General features: G+C 59.6%; 3 protein-coding genes and 1 long non-coding RNA gene across 4 annotated transcripts; 3 read left to right on the plus strand and 1 right to left on the minus strand.

Moving 5' to 3' along the window:
- Positions 1 to 37: 37 nt before the first annotated feature.
- On the plus strand, positions 38 to 1,651 carry LOC117649030 (proteasome inhibitor PI31 subunit). Its single transcript, XM_034391397.1, has 5 exons — positions 38 to 278; positions 460 to 609; positions 696 to 997; positions 1,081 to 1,212; positions 1,305 to 1,651. The coding sequence occupies exons 1-5, from the start codon at positions 138 to 140 to the stop codon at positions 1,429 to 1,431; spliced, it is 852 nt and encodes a 283-aa protein (XP_034247288.1). The 5' UTR covers positions 38 to 137; the 3' UTR covers positions 1,432 to 1,651.
- A 1,128-nt stretch (positions 1,652 to 2,779) lies between these two features.
- On the plus strand, positions 2,780 to 19,785 carry LOC117649699. Its single transcript, XR_004587989.1, has 3 exons — positions 2,780 to 2,957; positions 4,118 to 4,334; positions 19,697 to 19,785. It is a non-coding gene; the product is annotated as an uncharacterized LOC117649699 (long non-coding RNA).
- LOC117649698 lies at positions 8,342 to 10,247 on the plus strand. The gene is made up of 7 exons (XM_034392667.1): positions 8,342 to 8,493; positions 8,876 to 9,065; positions 9,153 to 9,338; positions 9,422 to 9,512; positions 9,600 to 9,731; positions 9,817 to 9,935; positions 10,021 to 10,247. The coding sequence occupies exons 1-7, from the start codon at positions 8,471 to 8,473 to the stop codon at positions 10,228 to 10,230; spliced, it is 951 nt and encodes a 316-aa protein (XP_034248558.1). The 5' UTR covers positions 8,342 to 8,470; the 3' UTR covers positions 10,231 to 10,247.
- LOC117649697 (putative nuclease HARBI1) lies at positions 10,327 to 12,460 on the minus strand. Its single transcript, XM_034392665.1, has 4 exons — positions 12,226 to 12,460; positions 11,848 to 12,083; positions 11,434 to 11,763; positions 10,327 to 11,356 (listed from the first exon to the last, which is right to left on the minus strand). The coding sequence occupies exons 2-4, from the start codon at positions 12,079 to 12,081 to the stop codon at positions 10,805 to 10,807; spliced, it is 1,116 nt and encodes a 371-aa protein (XP_034248556.1). The 5' UTR covers positions 12,082 to 12,083; positions 12,226 to 12,460; the 3' UTR covers positions 10,327 to 10,804.
- Positions 19,786 to 20,386: the final 601 nt, after the last annotated feature.

Below are 20,386 nucleotides of genomic sequence, written 5' to 3' on the forward strand. Positions count from 1 at the left end.
CACCTACCTGCCACCAGCCATTTCTCATACCTTCTTTCCATGTGTATGAAAAATATACCTGGAGTTTTCAGTCCATAACAACAAAAACATTGTAGTTGTTGCACAATTTCGTAGCTTTTCTAGCTCGTTTTTCAATAATGTCTTCCGATACTTTTGGCTTGGAATTAAGTTTTCAATTGGTCTCAGACGCAATCAAACGCAAAGATGATGTATTAGTAGTTCTCGTGCATTGGTTTCTCACAAAATTTGGGTTCCGGTGCATCGGTGTGGGTGACGATGTAAGTTCGTCCAACGACTTCTCTCTTGCTTTCAATAATAAATCTTTGTCATTTCTTCGTTTTGAGATGCTTTTTGTTCTTGCATCTTGGTTCTTTTTTAGTGTTGGCACTTTTGGGTTCAGTCCCCATTTCTAGTGTTACTTTGTTCATTGAGTCTTTACCGATCCTGTCTCTGTTGCAGAAATCGTTGTCAGGAAACGAAAATGGAAGTGAATTACTTCCATCTGGTTGGAGTAATTCAGAGACTTATTCTCTCCGCTATGTGTATGGCGGAGACCTTTACATTTTAAGAGGAGTTCGTGCTGATGACACCCTGATTTTTAATTTGTTGGTAAGATATATCTTGTAATTGTTATATGAGCCTGCTTTTTCACTGAGTTAGTATGAATGTCTGATCTCTTCTCTCAAACATTGTAGCGTACTTCAGATTTAAATGTTTCCAACCTTGCTGTTAATGTGGGCGAGGTGGTTTCTGCAACCACAGGCAATGTGGGAACAATGGTGCCATCTCATGTTAGCCTAGTTGAGCGCATTCGTAAAGAGCTCGTTGAGCCAGTCACCAAGAAAGTGTCATCTGAGGCTATGACACAAACACCCACTGAAAACCCTAGTCAGGGACATCCCTCAGCACTGGAGCATGACCGCTATGACCCACTGAGAGTACCAGGTTCAGGAGGTTCAGGAATTCGTGGACCTAGTGGTTTTCCTCATTCTGTTGAGTGAGTCATTACCACTTGATGCATTTTATGGTCTAAATATTTTTTTTCAACAATCTTATACTTTGGGTCTTTTGTTGTTTCAGCCCGTTCAACTATGGCCGTTCTGATCTGGATCCTCTTGGAATTGGTGGACCTGGCCGGGGAGGAGCGGGTGGAATGCTCTTTGATCCATTCCATGGTCCAAGAGGAATGCTACCACCGGGAGGATTACCCAGGTTTGTTGTACCAAACATAGTAATTTATTCTACTAGAGGTGATAAGTAATCTACTTTTGTCATTTATGTATATTTTTCTGCACAATCTACAGGGGTCGGGTACCTGGTGCACGATTTGATCCTGTTTTCCCACCCGGAGCTGGACGTGGTGGAAGAGGAGGCTTCAATCCTGATCCGGACCATCTGCCCCCTCCTGGTTATGATGATATGTTTATGTGAAAGGACAGGTGTTTTTCCTCACATATTTTTTTGTCCCTCAAGATTTGTTTCTTTCAGTATTCAAGTTTCTTGCTATACTTTGATGTTGTATCTCATAAATTTGATATATTTGAACAAAGGTCTTGAACTGAATTGTATTATCGACCAATTGTGATACGACCATACTATTCCACTTTGTACTTCTTGTATTAAATTGGTAATAAAAATAATTTTGTGGAGACTTGTTTTTTTTTATTTCGGTGTTCCCAAACAATCTAATGCATTGTTGAAGGGAAGGGGAAGTACCACTCTGATCAGGCTCCCACGACTAATACCTGGAACTGTCAGTCCATTTCTTTGCTTCTTTGTTCCCGCCCTTTCACCCTGGGGTTTAAGTCTCGAGTCTCGCCGACCGCCTCTCTTCTATGAGAAATGAGACGAACGAATTGAAAGAGGGAAGGATTACTGGAAGGGGGAGGGAGCCCTGGGACTCCTCTCTCTCGTTCGATGCAACTGTGTCGCGGCTGCGCGTTGGGGCCGCAGGCGCAGGGCCAGGGTTCAGCTCCGGCTCCGTTGCTCCGTCCTTGTCGCCGGGCTGCTGCTGGTCCCGGCTCGCCCTGCGCGTGGGAGCGAGAGAGAGAGAGAGAGCGAGGCAAGCAGGCGGCTGTCTCTGGAGCGCGAGGCGAAGAGCGAGGTGCCGTGCCGTGTATTGACCGTCGCTGGCAGAGCAGTGGCAGGCTCCGGCTCTAGACTCGGGGGTGGCGGGGTGGCTCGCGCACCGAGTACGCCCCTGCCCCGACAGAGGGCGGCGCGCTGCGCGTCCGAGGCGGTCCGAAGGCGCCGCGACGCCGCGGCCGCCGCCATGGTGGCGCTGCAGCGCTGCGTGGTTGGTGGGGTTGGTGGCGTCGCCGGTGGCGCTTCTGGCTGGCCGTCCGTCTCGCTCGCACCCGCTGCGCGCGCGGAGGAGCGAGGGAGACGGTGCGCGCTGCGTGGCGCCGCGGAACGCACCCCGCGCTTTAGTCACACCCATCCAGGGCGGAGGCCTCCGAAGCGCGCGGCCGGCCAACCTCTCCGGGGCGCGGCGAAGCTGGGCGAAGCAGGCTAAGGCCTTCATGCAGCACAGGGAAGGCCCGGCCGGCAGCGACGGCGCCCAGAAACCCGAGTCCCGGTGCACCCCGGTGGGGCTGTAGGACGGGGAGCTTGCACGAAGCCGAGGCTGGGGTACTTTTGGGGGCGATCGCGGACGCAGCCCCTGGAGAGGGTGAGTGCCGCAGCGGGGCGGGGCGCGGCGGGGCTGGAGGCACGAGGGGGTGGTTGCGCCGCCATCGCCTCCGCCACTGCCGCTGCCTCGACAGTCAGTTGTTTCGGAGTTACGACGCTGGCAGGTCGACGGGAGAACATCGCCTGCGCTGTTCCGTCTCGCATCGGGCTTTGTGGGCTTTGGCCAGGGCGAAAAGGATTGTGTGCGGACCCTGCCTCTGCGCGCTGCCGTGGACGCTGCCGTGGACGCGGGCAGACCGACGGACAGCCCCTGCGGACTCTGCACGGTGAGGCACTAGCGCCCCGACAAGGCCGAACGGGCGAACACGGTGTGGGCCGTGGGCCGTGTTGTGTAGCCACCATTTTGTATCCCCGTCGGCCCTTCCGTCCTTGTCCTTCTCGCGCGGCGTGCGGCCCGCGCGCGCGGCACGGCCGAGTGGCCAGGACAAGCTGCTGCTGGCGACGTGCTCGTCGTGTGACGTCACGCCGTGTCCGAGTCCCAGTGTCGCGGTATGCCGCGGTCCATATCCCACCTGACTGGCCTGACCCGACCTCCGCGCCAGCATGGTGACCCGTGCGCGGCACGGTGGCACGGCGGCACGGCCACCTCGGGCGTGCGAGTGCGGAGCGCGCAGCGCAGGCAGGCCGTCGCCGTCACCGAAGCCGTCACCGAGGCCGTCGGCCAGGTGCAGCGGACCGAGGGACACACGTGTGTGTGTGTGTGTGTTCCGGAATCGGGTCGCCGTGCCGTGGGTCAGTCGGCCGAACCGCAGATTGGGGCACATCGGGGCCGGCTGGAGAGCCGGAGGGGAGGGCGTTCTAACGGCCAGCAAGGCCAGCATGGCCAGTGACATCAACGAGGCCCTGCTACTCGCAAGCACGCTACCCGCGAATATTAAATATTTTCTGGTTATTCGCTGGTACAAACAAAATAGGGCCAGGCTACGGGTGCAGTAGTGCGCCAGCACATCGTCCCATTGGAGCTGAGTGTGACGTTAAAATTCCTATTGTCGCGTCGCAATAAGCACTTTTTTGGGGTTGCCGTCACAGTGACATTTTCAAATTTAACGCGGTCGTGCGGCGCCCGAGATGAGGTTCGGATTAGCCACGTGGGCATGCCAAGCCGCGACTCCGCGACGCAGCGCGCATCAGCAGTCGACTAAATTAGTTGAACCATGTTCAGCGGCAGAGCCGCGCGCGCGTGTGCGTGCGTGTGTGTGCGTGTGTGTGTGAGCAAAGAAGCCCCTTTTGCTTACTTACAAGGGTAAAGTGTTGGTATTTTTTCTATGTAGTACCTTTCAGGTGGCTATCTAGGAGTCCGGGGAAAAGGGGGGGGGGGCAATTGTCATTCCCTTTGGATCCGCGCTCGTTTGCCAGGCAAAGTTCGCTGCACCGGTTTTGGGTTTGAATCGCAGACGGCTTCTTGAATATCTCTCTCGTTTTCCAGGATACCTGAACCGGACGCCCTCTTGGATACCTTGGATACCCCCGCCCCTCAAGCCTCGCGCCTCGCGCCCTCACTGGTCACCAGGACCTCGCCGCGTGATAGTGCACGCGTTCGTGTGTGTTGGTGCGCGTGCGTGTGCGTGCGCGCGTGCGTTCGCCAGTCCGTCGTGTGTCGTGCTTCCTGTCATCTTCGAGGCTGCAGCGCCTCCGACTAGCTGGTGAGTCTTGCATTTGTTTCATTTATTTTGGCCTTTGTGTTTCGGTGTTCCGTGTGCGACGCGGCGGAACGGGACTGCCGGGCCTGCCGGTTCCCGCGCTATCATTAGGCTAGGGGGGCCTTGCTGCGCCGCGCCGCTCCGTCCGACTGAACGCTCGCAGCGGTTGGCTAAAATGGCCATGCCAGCAATGCCTTAATTTGGCCACAAAGAGCGTGCTCCACCCCATTTACAATTAGTACAGCCAGCGGGCGGGGCGGGGCGGGGCGGGTTGACGGCCGCGCACTTTGTCAAGCGCTGTCCTCTACCGACTGTCGTGTGTCGTCTGTGTCGTTGGCTCGGGGGTCGAAGGGGTGGGGGAGGTTGGGGGAGTTGCGGTTAAGGCGTCTGTTGAGAGGTCGCACGCGCGCTCGTTCGCTTGTGTGTATGTTAGTGTGTGCGCACACGCGTGCGCCTGACTGCGTATACGCTTTCAATCATAGTATCGAACTCACCACCTCGAGGTAGGCAACCCTCCGGACGGCTCTCCCTTCCACTCGATGGGTTGCCTGGGTTGCCTACCCCCGCCCCCTCGGGCGGCGCTACTGAGGCACTTCCCGGTGTCCGCGGCAGGGCTGGGCACGGCCAGGCACGGCCAGGCACGGGCCGGTCGCTGTATCTCCTGGGGGGAAGTCGTCAAGTGCAGGCGGTGGGTGGTGGCGGGCGGAGGGCGGGGCCCCCTTCCCTGGAGCCGCTGCCGGGATTGGGCGCCGTAGGGCGCTGCAGGGCTGCGCAGGGCTGCCCGAAGGCCGAAGGGAAGGGCCCCGAGAGCGAAGGGCTGGCCAGGGCAGCCAGAGCGCGCACCTACACAGGGCAGATCATCGGCGTGGTGTGGTGTGGTGGTGGTGCAGTCTCACTTGTAGCGGCGGTGCGTGGCCGCGCGGTGGCGTGCCGTGCGGTCATTTGTTGCTGGCAGTGGCGGGGCGGGGCGGGGAGTGGCTCGGCCATGTCCGCCCCACTTCGTCAAATATCCATTTGGTCTGCGCGATGTGCGATGCGCGATTCCGGGCCGGGGTTGGGGAGGCCCCGCGGGTCTCCGCGGCCTAGATATGCCGTTTCCAGCAATTTTTGCAGCCCGGCGAGACTCCGTGGCCAGCGCCTCCCACGCCTTTGCGAGCCTCCGCGGCAGCAGTGGCCGTGTAGACACGACGTGATGTCGTCGAGCTCGGGTAGTACAAGCTGCAACGTGCCTTGTTGTTGCTTTTTGCGTTTCGTCCTTTTTCGGGCGGGCCGCGAGCCTTGCCGCGAGCCTTGCCGCGAGAGCGTCGCAAGCGCAAGGCGAGGCGCGGAGCGAGGCGGGCCGCACTCATAAAGTAAATTGTTTTACTTTCCATACATTTAGCGGCCGCGCGGCACGACTCGGCCCGGCACGGCACGGCACGGCACGGCACGGCGTGGAGGTCCATTCTCATAACATGCCCTTCACGCAGGCCCTGCCCCGCCCTGCCGCCGAGAGTCGCGACGTGGCGGGGCGTGGCGTGGCGGGGCGGGGTGGAGCGAGCTGGGGGTTTCCCCCTGCCCCACCTGTCGCGATGACACGCGGTAAAAGCCCCCCGTCCATTCGGCCCCTTCAAGTCCCTTGTGCCTTGTGCCCCCCGCGGGGCTGCTCTGCCGCTCTGCCAATCAGGCACTGCCTGGCCGTGCTGGATCGGCTCAAACCCGTGCCTCTCGTCGCAAGAACGCCACACGCGCACACACAGTCCTCTCTCTCTCACACACACACTCACACGCACGCACGTACACACTCACACTTCCGAGCCGCCTGACGTCGCCGTCCTCTCTCCCGCTGCTGCAATGTGTGCAATATTCACACTCGATACAGAGCGGCGACGCCACTACCTCTCATGAAAAATTCATCTTGTTGATCCTGTAGCCCCCCATCCCTCCGAGCCCCGGCCGGGGCGTGTCCCGGTGAGAGGGAGAAAGCGAAACGGCGTGGGACAGGGATGACGCGCCCGTTTTACTCCCGCGGATGGCTTTCCTGTTGGGAGAGGCGCGGCGACGCGGAGAGGCCGCGGAGAGGCCGCGGCGCGGGGAGCGCGTCACTGGAGTCACTTTCGCCGCCGAAACAATTTGCGCCCCGCGGCCGCGGAGAAGGAGAGTGAGAGAGAGAGGGCCGCACATCATGATGGCCAAAAATAGCGATCGAGTGCCGATTTCATTCCGCACAACGACGGGCTCTGCGGAGAAACACACATCGTCAGGAGGCAGCGGCAGCTGACTGATTTAGAACGCAGTGCCTTTCGTCGCTCCGTCCCTCTCGCGCTCACGGGGCGTCCCGTAAGGGTGCGAGAGAGGGAGAGAGAGCGCGACGAAGCGTGTCGTTCGGAATGCCGGCCGTGACGAGCACGCGTGATGCGTGTCGCGCAACCGGTTGGTCGGTTGGTTGGTTTGATTCCGCCGCCAGGCCCCGCAGCCCCGCAGCCCCCAAACACGTACAGGCAAACCAAGGGCGCGGGGCGGGGCGACCGGCCGGCCTACCCTGTGCAGTTTAGGTAAAGGCGTGCAAGGCGGTATTTGAACCCGAGAGCGGGAATTGAGTTTTTGTAGCCCCGCCCTCCCCTCCTCCCCTCACTCGCACGCACACCGCACCGTAAACCCTCGGCCATCCCCCGACCCCTTGCCGCCTTGCCACTCCCCTGCGTTTCATCGTACACGGCACGGCGATAAAACAGCGGGACAAAGCAGGCGGGGGAAAGGGGGGGGGGGGGCTCGAAAATGGTGCTTTTGGCCCGACGTGGCGCCGGCGCCGCGTAGCCGCGGCGCGCGCGAGAGAGAAGCAAGCGGCAACTTTTCTATTCCACCTCCCGAGTCTTGTTCGCGGCTTCGCGGTTGGTAGTATTACGGCGATCCTCGCGCCGGCGAGTTAACCCGCGACAAGTACTGCCACTACACTACATACAGCGCCCCCCGCGCGCCCCGCTCGCGGCTCGTTGGCGATGGCGCGCCGGGCTGCTATCTCGAGTACGAGCAGGAGGGAAGCACACCGTCAAAGAAAGGCGGCAGCCAGGCAGCCAGGCAGAGGGAAAAACGACAACATCGGGAGGGAAAATAACCCTGAAAAACGGACGGGACACATTCCAGGCGAGTTGGCACTTTGTCTTTGAGCGTCCTCCCCTGCCGCCCCGCCGCCCTGCCGCGGTGCACGGGCCGGCAAGGCACGGGCCGGCATAGTGTAGTAGCGCCGTGGCCGCTCCTCGGTATTTCAATATTTGCCCTGCCGTCCGGGGGACTGGAATTCTGTACACACTAGCGACATCTCTCGGTATCGGTAAGTTATCGAGGCACATCGGTTGCGTTACCGACCACTATCGAATCTGCCATAGAGATCCTCCATTGGTCACGTGACACTCACGCCGCCTTCCTCGGCCAAAAACCAATCCCACTTTAATTTTCGCTATTTCGTTGGAAATTCATTTAAAGAGCGTTGTTTGATGTTCAAAATTCCTTAAGAGGAATTCTACGAACAGTGGTAGAAGAGTTGTCGTCGGATTTAAAACATAGAGGCGATACCGGGCCATCCTCACTTTCCTCACTGAGTGGCAGGGAGCGCGCGAGTTTGAATCTGGAGTCGGCGCCGGGGCCGGTGTTTGACAATGTCTTAAGAAATGGACGCATAAATCGCAGACTTTGGTTACAGAAAATATATTTTGAGTCGTGATAATGAGTCTTGAAACTCAGTCAGCCACCTACGTGTTCGCATACCCGAATAAATCCTGACCCACCGCCGTCTTCGCATTCGAATTCTCGCGCGGTTTTGCCACTCAGTGAGCTTCGTGACGTCAGCATTGGAGGACCTCTATTCTGTACTCGTGCTTTACCGAGGATCGATACTGCAACCGAGAGATCCGTGACGTCAGCTCGTCGGTAGCGACTGCGTGCCTCCCCGCGTGAGGCTATGACGGCTGGGCCAATCAGCAAACGAGACATGCGGGAGTGATCAGGAATGGTGATGACGAATGCGGTTGGGCAGGTTTGAACTTGTTGAGGCGTCTGCTCTGTTTGTGTTGGAGAGAAGTCGTTGTTCGTGAGAAGTGCCCGTAGAGAAGTGTGTTAGGTTTATTGTCTTTATTTTTCTTTGGTGTATTTTGAAGTGAAAAATGTCTGCTGAATCATCTAAAAAGTAAGTAGCTCCTATATTTTGTCAGCAGCTACACACTAAATGCCCACAATTTTGTAGGTTGTGTGCACATGTGAATTCAAAGACAATTTGGCTCCTGTCTCTGTAAATACTATTTTTCTCTGTTAAGATACAATTTTGTCTTTGGATTTTGATGTGCACAAAACTGCATCTAGCAGGTACAAAAATTGTCCGCTTAGTGAGTAGAAATATTGTTTTTGAACAGAGTGCAAAGTGCACCAATTGTATCAGTTTGGATTATGATATTAACTATCTCTCCATTAAAAAATGATGCTGTAAAGTAGGAATCTATTAAAAATATGAGAAAAAGGGAAAGTGCGTCATTGTTTCTTAGAATCTAATGAATATCTCTGTAAATCAACAGGACTCGCTGCAGCAGAATCAATGCTGTTCAAACCAAGGAAATGGTGCGATACATGTGTGAGCACCCAAAGTTTGCCCGGGGAGCCCAAATGGGCTATGATGGGACCCGGACAAGGGAGGAGATGTGGGAGGAGCTTGCTGGGATCCTAAATAAGTTGGGCGGGAGGAAAGAGGTAGAGCAGTGGCAAGTGGTAAGTGTTTTTATATTAGTGTACCTTACAATATATGACCCTTAGTCGGTTTGTATTAAGAATTCATAAGTGTTTGTAACTGCACAGAGCTGGCGAGATATCAAGTCGAAGGCTACAGCAAAAGCTGCTGGGAACCGGAAGGATCGGGCAGCAACAGGGAATAAGGAGATCACCACCACACCTCTCACCGAGCTGGAGCAAAAGGTGGTGGCAATCTATGGAAAAGAGTATTCAGAGGGCAGTGCGGTGCTCGACACCCTAGTGGAAGAAAATGTAGGTTCATGAAGTATTGAAAAAATAACATTCCACAACCACAATTTCTCTTCCGTCCTAATTCTTTCTTTTAACGTTGCCAGGAGCTGCAGCAGAGACTAGTCAATGGAGAGGTCATACTTGTAGAGTTGGATAGTGAACAATTGGAAAATATGGATGACCAATCCACAATTTGTAAGTATGAAAATATTACAGCTTTGATCTGAAGATTAGGATTCACCAAGTACAACCAAAATTGGCTCAAACTTTTTGTTTTTTCAGGTACCTTGGACAATCAGATTGAGGGTGCTGACTGGGTTGATCAGGATCAGGATCAGGAGGAGCCTAAGCCAACCACAAGTGGGACTTCAACATTTTTGAGAAGACAACAGCAACAGACTGCATCCCAAACCAGTATGTGAATTAACAGCAGCTGCAAGTGGAGTAAAGTCTTTATTCTTCCTTTCGTTTTATTACAACTACTTTACTTTTCTTACAGAAACTCAAAGAAAGCCAAAGAACCCCAAAAATCCAAGCAAGGAGCGGATCGGGGTGCAACTAGAGGTTGCGAGGAAGAATTTTCAAGAGCTGTGTGGTAACCAGACCGCAGCGATGCAGGTAAATTTACTTTTCATGAGTGACATGGAATTTACCATCAAAGTTCGACCAAAAGTTTCTTAATTTGTGTCTTATATTTTTGCAGCTTCTTGCAGAGGCAGCAATGAAACAAGCTGAGGCTGCACAAATGCAGGCGGAGGCAGCACAAAAGCAAGGGGACGCAGCACTTTTGCAGGCTGCCAATGAGCAGCGGCGGATTGAGCTGCAAGCTCAAAACGATGAGAGATTAATGACTGCGTATGGGAAAATGACGGATGTTATGACTCTGTTATTAGATAAATTAAATCAACTCTAGTAGAAAATAGAATAAATAAATAAATAAAATACAAAAAATATTGTCACTTTCTTTCTTTATTCAATCATACATTATATATGAACACCAAAATAATTCGGAAAGTGGAGTACAGGGCCAGTATAAAAAAAGACACTCTAGAAGTCTTACAATGGCAGGTCTCCATATTATGATGGTGCAGCTTACTTCATAATGTTCCTCTCAAAATTCATTGTACCTGATAGATATTTTGTCGAATTTTGTTTGTATTGTGGAGAAAATCTCCACCATAATATGTTGGTGCAGCCTTTCACCATAAGACATTTAGAGTGCGCTCACATGGTGCTCCAAGAGGGCACTAAAAACATATCACAAAACTTGGGCTCCTTCCATTTTCATTTCATGAATATTGAAAGGGGTCAGACATAGATGATCACAGTCAGCCTTGAGTCAATACGAGGCTAGTTAGGGAGCAGCAACTCCTAAAACACGTATCAACCCCTTTTGTTGTAAATACAGTAAAAAACAGAAAGACGGGCATATTTTGTTCTCCTTCCCAAAAGCTGCAGACACATTCCACAAGGAGCGCCATACACTTTTAAGAGTAGTGCCTGGCTATTAGACGCTCTTGAACCCTTATCCCTTGAGCCCTCATAGTCAGAGGCTGATCATTGTCATCTCTCTCATCTCTTGGGTTGGGTCGATGAGCTCGACGATGAAGTTCTACTTCTTCTGGATCAACTTCCACATCATGCAAATTATTTTCCAATCTCATGTTGTGTAATACAGCACATGCATTAACTATTTTGCCCGCCATTTCTGGATCATACATCAATTTCCTCTGAGCAGATAAACACCTGAACTGTGCTTTGAAGACACCAAAGCACCGCTCAATAACACATCTGGCTTTGCACAAGGCTTCATTATAACGAAACCTTGGAGTGCCAACCCTTTCATGCTTCAAAGGTGTCATTAACCAAGGTTCTACAAAATAGCCATCATCTCCTATAAGCCAGGTTTCTCGTTCACCATTTTGATACAGGCGCCTCATGGCTCGCTGAGCTGCTGAGTTGCTCCAAATGAAATAATCATTTCTGGCACCAGGATAGCGAGCATTCACATTCAACAGCTTAAAGTCAGGGTCACAAATCTGAAAAACCAAACAATTATCACAGGGGAGGTGTCGTGGTGCTGAGGTTTATCTGACCGACAAAGAAATTGACTCACAGCTTGGACGTTGAGGGTGTGATCACCATGGTGGTTTACAAAGGCTTCTTCATTTTGACTCGGACCCAAAATATGAATGTAAGTGCAATCCATGGCACCAATTGCTCCCGGAAAAGGCTGAGGTGCATTCTGGAATTTCAACTTGGCTGCATAACGATCATTAGGAGTCATAGGAAACTTCACCCATCTTCGGAGAAGTCGCTGATTAATGGCGTTTGTTACATCCCTCACACAACGGCTAATAGAGGGCTGGCTGAGTGCAAGATCATATGACTCTCCAACAGCTTCTTGATATGATCCTGTGGCATAGAACCTTAACGCAGCCAACACCTGCAATACAAGGCACGCACACATCTGAGGATGCTGACAAAAATGCAAGCAAAGTTAACAGAGTAGAGTTTCCAAAAATTTTACCTGATGCTCTACAGAAATTCCATAGGGCCGCTGACGTTCCAGTGCAGGACGCAGTTCTTCCACCAGTTCTGTAGCCAAGTCTGGGCTCAGACGAAACAATTTAATGAACCGATCATCATGAAGTTCAAAAGGATCATGAGTGTCCCTCCACGCTCTTGTCTCGACTTTACGTTCCAATCGTTGAACACGATGTTCTAGGTACATCAAGTCGAACGCGGCGTATCCCAAAGCCATTCCTAAGAGATGGAAATACACAAATTAGTAAACAACAAACGACCATAACCTCGCAAAACGAAAACAAAACAAGCAGCGGCGTAAGACGTAGTTCAAATTCAAACAGGAATGCATAACAGAAGCTTGCCTAGCAACCACTCGTACCTGGTGACTTTCTTGGTTCAAAAACTCTTCAATTCACTCAACTAAGAACGAATGTTTGAGAATGGTTTGACAGCCTAGCTGTCACAACGACCCGTCGGTAACACTTATCGGGCGGTCTTGGGAGCCCGATAATTATCGAGTCGACTAGCGACAGACGACCGACTCGATAGTCGGTAACGCAGTGTACAGAATGGCGGTTTCGATAACTTTTGGCGGGAGTCGGTAAATGCCGACTTACCGATACCGAGAGATGTCGCTAGTGTGTACAGAATTCCAGTCCAGGCCCTCCGATCCCTGCAGCCCCGGACTGCTATCCGGGATGCGCCGGAACCGGCCGGGAGGGGGGGGGGGGCAGCGCATGCAGCGCCAATCAATGCGGACCGCTCCGGATAGTCGTCCCGCACAAAAGAGAGATGAATTTTGCATGGATTTTGTGAGAGGGCTCGGTACGGCTGGCCAGGGCAGGGCACGCCACGGCGTGGCAGGTGCGGCCCGCGCCAATGGGATGGCGGCACGGCCTCGGGCACGGCGGCACTGCCAAGTCGCACACGACTCCACTTTGCAAATGAATAGCCATTGCCGGACCCGGTCGCTGCCGCCGTACCCGAGCGCAGCGCTTTACAGTGCAGCAGCGAGGCAGCGGGGCCGGCCATCGGTTATGCCGTGACCCCTTTCCAGTCTTCCGTGTCGTCCTCCAGTCCGGCCCCTCTGGCGGGGCAGATATGGACCTGTCCGGCGTCCGCCCCCTGCCCTGCCCCGCGCCTGGAGTGGACGTGCACGGGGCAGGGCCGGGCAGGGCCGGGCAGGGCGGCCTGTTGCCGGGCACGTCAAGGTTGCTGCCGTCGTCGTCTTGCCCCCAATTATCTTTTTTCCCAGGCGGAAGTATATAGGGGAAGTCGTAGAGGGGGCCGCGGCGAGGAATGTTGTCATCGCCGATCAATGCGATCGATGTCTCGTTGGCGGGGCGGGGCGTTCGAGCTGAGCATATTCAAAGAGGAGCGCGGCGTGGAAACAGATCGACCTTTGCCGTCAGGTGCCGTCCTTTACCCAGTGGCCCGCCCCGCCCCGCCGCGCCCCGCCAAGCTGTACACGGCGGTGCGACGCGGTGCGTGGAGTGGAGGGGGCGCTGAATAATTCGCCGGCTCCACAGCCAGCCGCCATGAGGCCGCCCCCGGGCCGCCCGCCCCCGTACCCCCGTCCGACGGCGAGGCCGGCGGGGCCGGCGGGGCGGCTGACGTGACGCAGGCCTCGTTACATCGTTAGCGCGAGAGCGGGACAGCGCGACAGTGCCTCGCTTTGCGTCGTTCTGACTCTGTCGCACCCCTGCAGGCTGCCGTTGGGCCACCCCGTGAGTGCGAGGGAGACAGGCTGCAAATAATGCCGTGCCATCAGACCGACCGGGCGCGGCCCGCGGCCTCATCGGCCTCATTGGGCTCCGCGGTGTTTATTCTGGAATGACGGCCAAAGTCCGGGAAGCGCGGAACTCCGCGTCGCCGGCACGCACCCCCTCCCCCACCCCCACCCCCTCGTTGCCCGCGGGGATGGCGCACGGGACGCGGGGGGCGCGGGGGCCTCGGACCCATTCCGCGGCCTCTTTCAAAGCCACTTTCGCTTTTTCCCTCGCCACCGCCATGGCGCCGCATGGCGCGCCATCCCGGGGATCGTCCCTCATTATCAATTCATTGGTAATTTGTTCTCCCCGCGAGGCTAGGCCGCCATAGGCCGCCATAGGCCCGGGCAAACAGGCGAGTGGCAGCGGCGGGTCGGTGCGCCCTTCCGAACGGCCGAAGCGAACAGCCGAAGTGCCGAACGGCCGAACGGCACAGAGGCCCGAGTGTTCAATGAACCGCCCTCTCATTGTGCGGTGCCGCACACGCGACGCACGCACAGACACACAGACGGGCACTTTCGATTTTAAAACGTTTTCGTTGGGGACATGTCTGCAGAGAGACGCGCGCACATTCACAGTGTAGCAGACGCGCGCACACTCACAGTGTAGCAGACAGACGCGCGCACATTCACAGTGTAGCAGACAGAGACGCGCGCACACTCACAGTGTAGCAGGCAGACGCGCGCACATTCACAGTGTAGCAGACAGACGCGCGCACACTCACAGTGTAGCAGACAGACGCGCGCACATTCACAGTGTAGCAGATAGACGCGCGCACACTCACAGTTTAGCAGGCAGACGCGCGCACACTCACAGTGTAGCAGATAGACGCGCGCACATTCACAGTGTAGCAGACAGACGCGCGCACACTCACAGTTTAGCAGGCAGACGCGCGCACACTCACAGTGTAGCAGACAGACGCGCGCACATTCACAGTGTAGCAGACAGACGCGCGCACATTCACAGTGTAGCAGACAGACGCGCGCACACGCACAGTGTAGTGTAGCGGATTTGCCGCCCTGTGTCAGCAGCAGCGCCTTTTGGGAGCATGGCCTGTGCGGATAGCCAAACCCTCACAACACTAGCCTGTGGCGTCTTGTGACTGACACAGCCGACCCGGTTTAGACACACACACACACACACACACACACACACACACACACACACATCTTGTCTCCAGCCGGGCTGTGCTGTGCAGCGTGCCCACGGCTCTCTGGCTCTGCCGGCCTTCCTCACTAGACGAGGCACGAAGCGAGGGGTGGGGGTAGGGCCCTCCCCGGCCCTCCCTGGCAGGCAGGCAGCCAGCTGAGCGGCCCGCAATCGATCCGAAGGGATGCGGGGCAGGGGGGGGTGGCGGGGAGGGGAAGCGGGAGGGGGAGTCGAGGCGGGTCGGCAACAGCCATGCTCGCTCAGCCAGCGGCAGCGCATGCAGCCCCACAGTGGCCATACAGTGGCGTGCCGTGGTGCCACAGAGAGGCGGACGGCGACGGACGGACGGACGGACCGTGTGTGTTTTCAATTATTTTCCAAACGAGGCGCGCGAGCAAATAGGCATTGATAGGCAGGAGGGACTACACTGCCGAATGATTCCGAGAGTGGTTTCGTAACCGGTCGTGCCATAGTCTGTCTCTCTATCGCGCACGCTGGTGAGATGTTTCGTAGAGGCAGGAGAGACAGGCGACGAAACATTCTGTGCGGGATCGGCCTGCGAGGCGCCACGGCAGGGGAGGGGAGGGGCTAGTCAGTCCCATGGCGACGCCCGCCCGGTCCATGCCCGGAGTGGAAAGCCTTGGTTCGCCGCTTCGCCGTCCTTGAGAGAGAATTCTTCCAGTCAAGGACCTTGCCCCCTGGCTGGCTCGCGCGCCCTCGCCCCGCCTCGGGGTTGTGGTGCAGCGGACAGCCCAGGGGGCCGTACCAGGCAGCTAGGGCCGCCAGGGCCGCCAGGGCCAGGCGCCACGCCACGACGGCGTCCGTGGGCGGGAGCAGGCGGGAGCACCTGGGCCGCCGGCAGCCGCAGCCTGCCATCCTCCTGTCTCTTCCCTCGGGAACTCTTTTCTCGACAGAGCACTCCTCTCCCGGCAAAAACACCGCCTGAGAACTTGTCGCCGAAATAATTCAAGTGGAGCAGCCGGTGCCGACCGAGCGATTCCGGCGAGCCGTGTCGCCGCTCTGTCTCTCTCGCACGCCGACGACACGCGGCATGCTCTCGGGCTGAGCGCGACAGAGACAGCGCGACGAAAGGCGAGCAGTGTAGCAGACACGCGCCTCAGTTTTCCTGCTCTCCAATATTACTCACAGCTCCTTGCGTGAGGCCCGCTCCCTTTCTGTGCTTTGGGGTGCGTGGTGAGGGGGGTCGCGGCGGCGGTGGCGGTGGTGGCCGGGGGCAACTGCGTCGAGCTCGGTGGGGCCCCACCGCGCGGACCCCAAGGGCCCAAGGGACATGGACGTCGTGCGGTTTAGTGTGTGACCCCAGGTCTTCCTGTGGCGGGGTGAGGCGGGGCGTGGTGGCCGGGCGGGGCGGGGCGGGGCGTGCGGGGCGTGGTGGCCGGGCGGGCTGCTCCACCTGGCCTCTCTTCCAGGACCCTTTCCGTAGAGGAAAAGCGGTCTGCGTGGCGCGGCGCGGCGCCCGGGAGATGACAAACAATGTCACTCCTTGTGACATTCCCTTTTTTCCCGGATGATCGATGCGAGACGTGGGAGAGGGCGGCGGATTCCCCCTTCCCCCTCCCCCTCCCTCCCCTCGCGAGGACGGCCGGGGAAAGGGGCTCTACGCGCTGCGGCAGGTGCGGCGTGCGGCCGCAATATTTTAACGCCAGGGCCGCCGGGTGGCGGGGCGCCGGCGGGGCGGGGCGGGGTCGTTGTATCGGTGCGGTGCGGTGGACTGCCTCCGGAGTGATCGGCCATCAGCATCGCCCTTCGGTTGCCTTCGGCCGTGCGGCCGTTCAGTGGCGCGCGGCGGCAGAACAAAGCACAGCGCAGCACAGGGGCAGCCAGGCAGCCATGCAACCCGCGGGGATAGCGCGGCAGAGCGCGGAGCGGCGGAGCGGCGGAGCGGCGGAGCGGCGGAGCGGCGGAGCGCGCGGAGCGGCGGAGCGGCGGAGCGGCGGAGCGGCGGAGCGGCGGAGCGGCGGAGCGGCGGAGCGGCGGAGCGGCGGAGCGGCGGAGCGGCGGAGCGGCGGAGCGGCGGAGCGGCGGAGCGGCGGCGAGCGGCGGAGCGGCGGGCGGCGGAGCGGCGGAGCGGCGGAGCGGCGGACGCGGGCCGGAGCGGCGGAGCGGCGGAGCGGCGGAGCGGCGGAGCGGCGGAGCGGCGGAGCGGCGGAGCGGCGGAGCGGCGGAGCGGCGGAGCGGCGGAGCGGCGGAGCGGCGGAGCGGCGGAGCGGCGGAGCGGCGGAGCGGCGGAGCGGCGGAGCGGCGGAGCGGCGGAGCGGCGGAGCGCGCGGAGCGGCGGAGCGGCGCGAGCGGCGGAGCGGCGGAGCGGCGGAGCGGCGGAGCGGCGGAGCGGCGGAGCGGCGGACGGCGGGCGGAGCGGCGGAGCGGCGGAGCGGCGGAGCGGCGGGAGCGGCGGAGCGGCGGAGCGGCGGAGCGGCGGAGCGGCGGAGCGGCGGAGCGGCGGAGCGGCGGAGCGGCGGAGCGGCGGAGCGGCGGAGCGGCGGAGCGGCGGAGCGGCGGAGCGGCGGAGCGGCGGAGCGGCGGAGCGGCGGAGCGGCGGAGCGGCGGAGCGGCGGAGCGGCGGAGCGGCGGAGCGGCGGAGCGGCGGAGCGGCGGAGCGGCGGAGCGGCGGAGCGGCGGAGCGGCGGAGCGGCGGAGCGGCGGAGCGGCGGAGCGGCGGAGCGGCGGAGCGGCGGAGCGGCGGAGCGGCGGAGCGGCGGAGCGGCGGAGCGGCGGAGCGGCGGAGCGGCGGAGCGGCGGAGCGGCGGAGCGGCGGAGCGGCGGAGCGGCGGAGCGGCGGAGCGGCGGAGCGGCGGAGCGGCGGAGCGGCGGAGCGGCGGAGCGGCGGAGCGGCGGAGCGGCGGAGCGGCGGAGCGGCGGAGCGGCGGAGCGGCGGAGCGGCGGAGCGGCGGAGCGGCGGAGCGGCGGAGCGGCGGAGCGGCGGACGGCGGAGCGGCGGAGCGGCGGAGCGGCGGAGCGGCGGAGCGGCGGAGCGGCGGAGCGGCGGAGCGGCGGAGCGGCGGAGCGGCGGAGCGGCGGAGCGGCGGAGCGGCGGAGCGGCGGAGCGGCGGAGCGGCGGAGCGGCGGAGCGGCGGAGCGGCGGAGCGCGGAGCGGCGGAGCGGCGGAGCGGCGGAGCGGCGGAGCGGCGGAGCGGCGGAGCGGCGGAGCGGCGGAGCGGCGGAGCGGCGGAGCGGCGGAGCGGCGGAGCGGCGGAGCGGCGGAGCGGCGGAGCGGCGCGTGTTCTCTGTCCGGCCGGGCCGCTACAGCGAGGCAGCGAAGCGGCGAAGCCGAGGGGGTATGCACTCGCGTAATAGTCGGTTCACTCTATCTGTAATAGCACGCGTAATAATACGCGTAATAGTCGCGTATTAGTCGCGTAATAGCCGAAATTGTCAAAATTTTATCAATTTTGGTGTGTTTTAGGCCGTTTTTAGCTAAATTCCGATTAATTTGTGGCGTAATAGAGCGTAATATCGTAATAGTCGGTACACAGGTTCAGAGAGCGCATACCCCCTCGGGCGAAGCAGTGAGGCGTCCCCGCCCGCCCTTCCCGCGCTCTTTCAGCCACGCCAAGCCACGCCGTAAAGCGTGCGCCGGACGGACTGGCTGGCTGGGCCTTGCCGGCCTTGCCCTCGTCGTCCACTGCACTGTGCGGCCGGGCCCGAGCACGCGCCACGCCACGCCACCGTGGGTCGCCCTCAAAGTCCGGTGTGCTATGCCGGATGCGCGCACACAGCCCCTCCGGCCCCCTCTAGTGGCCTCTGTGTGGATTGAGGAGCCGTGGAGCGCTCCGAGGAGTCTTTGCGTCGCTCTCCTCTGTTGCGTTCATGGAGTATCCCGTCGCTAAGGGGTGCGCGTAGCGGTGCGCCCGGCAGTGCGTCGCCCTTTGGTCGCCGTCGGTTGGCGGTGCGGGTTGTTTGACTTGAGGCAGCCATGCATTTGTCAGTTCGCGGCGCTCATCTCCCCCCCCCCTTTTTCCCCCGCGCGGCGTTCGACCAGCGTGAGATAAGAACCGTGTCGCCGTGGGGAAGATACCCGCACCGCCACCGACCGCCCCCTGGCGCGAGGCTACCCCTTTTTATCGCCCAGTCCGTTCCACCCGTTCGTCTCTCTCCCTCACTTCCCCTCTTTTTTCCCCGTCTCCGCCGCGCGACCTGCTTCTCTCTTTCTCTCTCCGTCCGCCAATCTCACTCCACAAAAGGGGCCGCTTGAAACCAATTTGAGTCGGCGCAGTGGCGCGTGCTTGACCGGCGCGGCCTCTGCCTGCTCTGCCTGCTCTGCGCGCCCCGGCCTCGGCGCCCCGGCCACGGCCCTCTTCCTGCCTGCCGCTACACTTTGAAGCGGCCCTGCCGAGCCCCGCCGGGTAATTGCAGGTGCTGCGCCGCGCTGCGTCGCGCTGCAGGCCGTGTAGTGTGTGTTGGGGATTACAAGGCAGCGCGCCCTCTGCAGCAGAAACAGCAGCAGGGCGGTCCGGCCGAGGCCGTGCCTTGGAAATGTGCAGTCAGGGCGAGTCAGGGCGAGTCAGGGCGAGTCAGGGCGAGTCAGGGCGAGTCAGGGCGAGTCAGGGCGAGTCAGGGCGAGTCAGGGCGAGTCAGGGCGAGTCAGGGCGAGTCAGGGCGAGTCAGGGCGAGTCAGGGCGAGTCAGGGCCGGCCCGCAAAGGAATTCGTTACCATGACAACGGCCTGGACAAGCAATTACCATGGCCCGTCAAGGGCCAGGGCTGGGAGGGCTGCGAGGCTGCGAGGCTGGCAGGGCGTCGCTGGACAAAGGGCCGAGGGCCGCCGAGGGCCGCCGAGGGCCGCCGAGGGCTCCAGCCGCAGAGGGCTCTCGTCCACGTCGAGCTCGAAAGGGAAACGCGCTGAATTTTTGTTGAATGGAAAAAGACTTTGAAGTAGCAAGAGTGTCTAATCTCCACTGTGTTCTGTTCCAGGGCCGCGACTGCCATGCTGACTGCGTCGACTGCGTGCCGACCCGCCGCCGAGGCCCGCCCCCTACGCCCCCTGCGCCCCCTACGCCCCCTAGGCCGCTGCCGCCGCTGCCGTCGCTGTCCGGGGCACCGCGCTGGCCTGGCTGGCCTGGCTCGCGCTGGCATGGCGTAGGGCCCGCAGGGCGTCGGCAGGGGGGCTGGGGGCCGCGCGGGGGCGGGGCCGGCGGGGCGCGCCTCGTAGGGGGCGCTGCAGGGGCTGGAGCACGCCCCCACCACGCCCGGCCACAGCATCAGATACAGGTAAGCGCAGCATGCGTAGCCGAGGGTACCGCACCCCTACCAGACACGTGGCTGCTTGGCACCGAAGGCCGCCGGGCCGCCAAGGGACACCCCGTACAGTGTCGCCACACAAGTAGGCAAAAGGGTTGCCAACCTCCGCCTGCCAGTCTATGCGCAATATCGGCTTTGCTCTCGAGAAGTTGCCCAGTGAGCACGCCGAGGACGACAACCCTTTGGAAGCGGGAATGTTCGCCTGTTTGCCTACTTACTTGCGACACTGCCCTCGGACTGGTCCGGGTGGTCCGGGTGGTCCGACGGGGCGGGAGGCGACGGAGGACGCCGCGGCGCGCGGCCCGCCCCGCGGAAACTTTTTCAATTTCCTTATGAGCGTTACGATGGGACCGCAAACACAGC

This window comes from Thrips palmi, unplaced genomic scaffold (assembly GCF_012932325.1).
Source record: "Thrips palmi isolate BJ-2018 unplaced genomic scaffold, TpBJ-2018v1 HiC_scaffold_4, whole genome shotgun sequence".
Classification (NCBI taxonomy): domain Eukaryota; kingdom Metazoa; phylum Arthropoda; class Insecta; order Thysanoptera; family Thripidae; genus Thrips; species Thrips palmi.